Below are 6,400 nucleotides of genomic sequence, written 5' to 3'. Positions count from 1 at the left end.
GTTCTATATAGAAACAGGTGAATAGCCCAGATATCAATAAGGAATGAGTTCTAAAGAGAATTCGCAACTGATAAATGTTGCTGAAGGTAATGGTGCGTAAAGTCCTCAATTGTAAATACTTTAGTTGTGAATTGCTTGAATCCAAAATATGAACATTTAGCTGGGTGCCTGTATTCTTGTTTTTGTTTATTCAACACTCTTCCTTTTCAAAAGTGTCCCATCTACATGGAACCACAGAATCTAACACGTGTCTCAGAATTCCTCCTCCTGGGCCTGTCAGATCATCCAAAAATGCAGACCCTCCTCTTTTGGCTGTTCCTGTCCATGTACCTGGCCACTGTGCTCGGCAACTTACTCATCATCCTGACTGTCAGCTCTGACTCCCACCTTCACACCCCCATGTACTTCTTCCTGTCCAATCTGTCATTGGCTGACATCAGTTTCAGCACCACTACAGTCCCCAAGATGCTGGCAAACCTCCAGACACACAGCAAATCCATCAGCTATGTAGGCTGCCTAACTCAGGTATCCTTTTTTTTCCTTTTTGGATGTTTGGATGATTTACTCCTGGCTGTGATGGCTTATGACCGGTTGGTGGCCATTTGTCACCCCCTTCACTACCCAGTCATTATGAACCTTCACCTCTGTGGTTTGTTGGTCCTGGTGTCATTTTTAATCAGCCTTTTGGACTCCCAGCTGCACTACTTGATGATGTCACAGCTTACCTTCTGCACAAATGTGGAAATTCCTCATTTCTTTTGCAATGTCCCTCAACTCCTCAAACTTGCCTGTTCTGATACCTCCTCCAATAACACATTAATCTATTTTATTGATGCCATCTTTGGTGGTGTTCCACTCACAGGGATCCTTTACTCTTATATTCGAATTATTTCCTCCATACTGAGCATCTCATCATCAGGTGGGAAGTACAAAGCCTTCTCCACCTGTGGCTCTCACCTGTCAGTTGTTTGCTTATTTTATGGAACAGGCCTTGGAGTGCACCTCAGTTCCACTGTCTCATCTTCTCTGAGGAAGGAAGCAGTGGCCTCGGTGATGTATACTGTGGTCACTCCCATGCTGAACCCCTTCATCTACAGCCTGAGGAATACAGACATCAAGAATTCCTTGTGGAGGATTGTCAGCAGAATAGCCTAAGCTCAATATCTGTGCTAACTTTTTTTGTTCATAGGACTGGAAAAGGCAGCAAAACCAAACACGCACAATGAGGAATGCTGAATCTTCAGTCACATAATATGTATATATACCCACTCATCTATCTGCTTTCTTTTTTACACAATTTTCCCTCTTAGTATCTCTCTCATGGATTTGGGAGATTATTTTGGACTCCCTCCTTAAGTCATAGCCCCTGCAGGATTATGCATCAGACATCACTATACCCTTCTCACTTTCCTTTAGCATTTTCCAGGACACTTGGCCATGAGGAATCTTGTTTCTATCGTTACAAAATAATCATAGCTCTCTCCTTCTTGTTATTTATTGTTTCTATATTTGTCCCATGATTTTTTTCTATATTTTAGGAGGATCTAAAACCTACCTTAAGGACCAAGACATCTACAATATTTTTGCTCCTTAATGATCTCAGTTAGATTCTTGAACAAGTAGGGTGAGTATTTAATTTCCTTTGCAAACCAGGGTAGTATTTTGAAATTGAAATGGGACACTATTAATACTAATTTTGAATAAATAGTTATCAACTGGGACTTTCCTAGGCTAACTGGGATGTGTGATTCCCAAGGAGAAGATGTGAGAGGACCTACCAGAGCAAAGGCAATTGCCAATTTTCCTGATAAGCCTCCTTCCCATTCCATCTAAAGTCTCCTCAGTCATATTACATAGTCAGAAACAAACACTTTCTGATTCTAGTCCTAGGAGTTCCCTAGAGGAGTCACATTCATAGAGACAGAAAGTAGAATGATGGGTGCCAGAGGTTAGAGGAGGAGGATGAGGAGTCAGTGTTTCTGGGGTCAGAGTTTCAATTTTATGAGATGAAAAGAGTTCTGGAGATGGATGGTGGTGATGTTTGCACAACAATGTGAATGTACTTAATGCCACAGAACTGTATACTTAAAAATGGTTATGATGGTAAATGTTATGTTATTTTCGCACAATATAAAAAAAATGTCTTGTCAGGAATGAGGGACATGTTGCTCCAAATGTTTGGTGTGTTACTCAGTCCTCAGCAGTTAAGTCCTACAGGGATCTGCCTCAGCTGAAGAGAACCACCTTAACCAAGGTCATGCCATCTTCCTGGGGCAGCCCATATCCAATGACTGATGCAGGGGTATAAACATTTTGCCCCTTTGTCCCAATTCCAGACAACTCCAAAGGATGATCCTAGCTCCAGAGCTCCCTTGCGGTTTTAGGGGGCCTTTGATCGATTTCAACTTGGCTTGACTTTTTCCACTGCCGTTCCTTCCTACAGAGTTTTCCAAAGTACAAAGTCTGAAGGAACAGTCCCCACAAGACTCTCTTCATTTCAGAAACTAGCCACAAGTTCAGGGTTTCCCATGGATACCCCTACTTCATACCAGTTGGCTACAAATTCAGAGACTCCCTCACATTCAATAATTTGCTCGAATGATTCAAACTAAGAGGACTCCCTCAGGTTTTATAATGCATAAGAATGACTCACAGAACTCAGGAAAGTGTTGTGCTTATGATGACAGTTTTGTTATAGCAAAAGGATACAAATTAGAATCAGCCAAAGGAAGAGACACACAGGGCAGAATCTGGAGGGTCCTATATGTAAAGGTTCTTGTCTGTCCCTGTGGAATCTAGACCCCAGACCCATTACCTCCTCCTGGCTATGATGTGTGACAATACTCAGAGAGTATTGAAACCAGATAGCTCACCTGAGTTTCAAAGTCCAGAATTTTTATGGAGCCTTCATTACATAGACACAATTAGTTGAATTATTGCCCTTATGGTTGAACTCAATTTCCAGCCTCCCTCCCAGGACATTGGGCTGATATCACTTGGTGCAAAGCTCCAACCCTTTAATCATGTGAGTGATCTTTTTGGCATGGCCAACACCCATTCTGAGTATTCTTATTAGCATAAACTATCAGGTATGTTTCACCAGGGGCCACCATGAATACAAAATCACTCCTATCACTAGGGAAATTTCAAGAATTCAACTACACGTATACCTTTCCACATGTGTTGATTTCAGGAGCACTGCCTGATAAACATCCTACATACAAATCACATCTCAGAGTCTGCTTCACAAGGAACTGAACCTGTGACACCTTGTTACTAATAAAATTAATTTGAGAATATTTTTAAAGAAGGGGTGCACCTACAACACCACTGACAAACAATAATGTACAACTGAAATGTCACAAGATTGTAAACTATGATAAACTCAATAAAAATTAACTTAAAAAAAAAGACAGTTCCAAGATAGTTCTTTGAATAGTCAGCAATGTTCTTTGAATTACAAACCCAATGCTGAGCTTCATGATGGGAAAATTTAAGGGTGATAAACTAAAGGATAGAAATTTGGGGGCAACAGGGAGGTCCCCATAAAAAATATTAGTTAATCTGGAAATTCAGTTTCAGAAGTTTTTTATGGGAAGGGAGTACATAGTTTGAAATAATAAGGTAACTTACTTTTTTTATGTGTATTATACTTCAAAATAGTTTATTTAAAAATATTAAACCCTAGGGTGTAAATAACATATGATTAAAGAATAATAATTTATTTGGCCTTTGCCATCCTCCTGAAATATCTCCTCTTCAAATTTCTATGTCAGACCCAAAACCATAAAAATCCTAGAAGAAAATATAGGCAGTACACTCTTTGACATCAGTCTTAGCAATGTCTTTTCAAATGCCACATCTACTCAGGCAAGGGAAACAAATGAAAAAATAAACAAATGGGACTACATCAGACTAAAAAAGCTTCTGCATGGCCAAGTAAACCATGAACAAAACAAAAAAAACAACCCACCAACTGGGAGAAAATATTTGCAAAACATATATTCAACAAGGAGTTAATTTCAAAAATATATAAAGACCTTATACAACTCAACAACAAAAAACCAAAAAACCAGATCAAAAAATGCACAAAAGATGTAAACAGACATTTTTACAAATAAGATATACAGATGGCTGACAGGCACATGAAAAGATGTTCAATATCACTAGTTGTTAGGGAAATGCAAATCAAAACTTCAATGAGATATCACCTTACACCTGTTAGAATGGCTAAAATTAACAAGAAAAAAAATAACAAATGTTGAGGAGATTGTAGAGAAAAAGGAACCCTCATACACTGCTGGTGGGAATGCAAACTTGTGCAGCCACTATGGAAAACAGTATGGAGATTTCTCAAAAACTTAAAAATAGAATTACCATATGATCCAGGTATCCCACTACTGGATATTTATCCAAAGAGCATGAAATCAACAATTCAAAGAGATTTAAGCATCCCTATGTTCATCACAGCCTTATTCACAACAGCCAAGATGTGGCAGTAACCCAAGTTGTCCATCAATAGATAAATGAATAAAGAAGATGTGGTGTATATATATACAATGGAATGCTATTCAGCCATAAAAATGACAAAATTGTGCCATTTGTGACAACATTGATGGACCTTGAGGGTGTAATGCTAAGCAAAGTAAGCCAGACAAAGACAAACACGGTATGATTTCACTCATATGTAGAAGATAAGCAAACAATGGATAAGGAGAATAGATTAGTGATTACCAGAGAGGAAGGAGGTTGGGAGAGGGCAGAAAGGATAAAGGGTCACACATATATGGTGACAGATAAAAACTAGACTATTGGTGGTGAATACGGCAGACTGTACAGAAAGTAATATATAATAGTGTACACCTGAAATTTACACAATGTTATAAGCCAATATGACCTCAATAAAATAATTTTTAAAAACTTCTAGAGCCAATGGTCCAACCATAAACACGCCCCCCAAACCCCAATTTTGTTACAAGTTTGACCAGGTCCCCTAGATTCTTTTGTTCACTAGATTTTGAAGGCATTGAGCATGGGGATGACCTAAGTGTTTAACACTGAGGCTATTCCTGCCCTTCTGGGAAGAGGAGGTTTCTGAAGAACTGAGGAACAGTCCAAGGCTTGTCCATTAGAATAAAGAGATAGGTGACACCAACTAGTGGAAGGTGCTTTAACTTCATGCTAGCAGACATACTGCATAACTCTTTTCTTGTTTCCACTGTCAAAATTCACTAGCATATAGCTGTTCACATTTTCAGATGAGAGACCAATTCCATTCCAAGTCAGGTCTCTGCAAATTCTGTCATTTTAGATCCTCATTTCTTTTTTCCAAAACAATTAAATGATCTGAACAGCACTGCCTCAGCTTCAATACTTGCTTTTCCCATTCTCCAGAAACAGTCTATATAAAAATTTTGCTCTTGCAAGAGTGTCCTAAATGGCTTCTCAATATTCAGTTTCCCTCCCTTTATGTGGCAGCCACATTGATTTTTTTAGGTGTAATGAAAATTTGTGATTTCTATGAGTAAAACCTTCCAATCATTATCTGTTACTCCTAGAATAAAATTTGAACCTCCTGCTAGGGTTTATAATCCTTCATTATTTAGTCTCTACTGTCCCTTTTCAGCTCCCTCCTTAGTCCCTGGACCAGCACCATCAACAACACCTGGGAACATATAAATGCAAATTTTCAATCCTCACCCAAGACTTTCTGAATCAAAACATCTGTGGCTGGAACCCAGCTGTCTGTAGTTTAATAAGCCAATCAGGTGATTCCATTGCATACTAAGTTTGAGAACCATTTGTCTAGATATACTGGCTTTTTTGTGTTTCTTCAAACAGACCATGTTCTTTTCAGCCTCTATACCATTGCAATCATTCTTCTCTCTGCCTAGAATTTTCTTCCCCATTCCTTCTCAACATTTCACCTAAATATCAGCACTTAATAACCCCTTTCCTGGGGCCAGCCCAGTGGCATAGTGATTAAGTTCACACACTCTGCTTTGGCAGCCCTGGGTTCACCAGTTCAGATCCTGGGTGTGGACCCATGCACCATTTATCAAGCCATGCTGTGGCAGGCATACCACGTATAAAGTAGAGGACGATGGTGAAAGATGTTAGCTCAGGGCCAATCTTCCTCAGCAAAAAGAGGAGAATTGGCAGTGGATGTTAGCTCAGGGATAATCTTACTAAAATAGATTAATTAATTAATTAATTAATGCCTTCCCTGACCACCCATTTAAATTCTCCTAATGTGCTCTCCATCAAGCTAGTCTCTGATCCTCTTTCACTATTACTACACTTGAGTGAATTCACACATTTTGAGTATTTTGAGGGAAAATCTTTGCACCAGGCTGCCTTGGAAATTCTGTTCCAAATTAAACTGCTTCATCAAGAAAGT

General features: G+C 39.1%; 1 protein-coding gene across 1 annotated transcript; it reads left to right on the top strand.

The window, feature by feature from the left end:
• The first annotated feature begins 219 nt into the window (after positions 1 to 219).
• On the top strand, positions 220 to 1,155 carry LOC106823644 (olfactory receptor 7E178-like). Its single transcript, XM_014829471.2, has one exon. The coding sequence runs from the start codon at positions 226 to 228 to the stop codon at positions 1,153 to 1,155; it is 930 nt and encodes a 309-aa protein (XP_014684957.2). The 5' UTR covers positions 220 to 225.
• Positions 1,156 to 6,400: the final 5,245 nt, after the last annotated feature.

This window comes from Equus asinus, chromosome 20, assembly GCF_041296235.1.
Source record: "Equus asinus isolate D_3611 breed Donkey chromosome 20, EquAss-T2T_v2, whole genome shotgun sequence".
Taxonomy (NCBI): Eukaryota; Metazoa; Chordata; class Mammalia; order Perissodactyla; family Equidae; genus Equus; species Equus asinus.
Note: the sequence above shows the minus strand (reverse complement) of the source record. Positions and strands in the feature narration are given on the sequence as shown.

Excerpts from the sequence above, each read along its gene's own strand:
- LOC106823644 (XM_014829471.2), top strand. The coding sequence starts at position 226 with ATGGAACCACAGAATCTAACACGTGTCTCAGAATTCCTCCTCCTGGGC.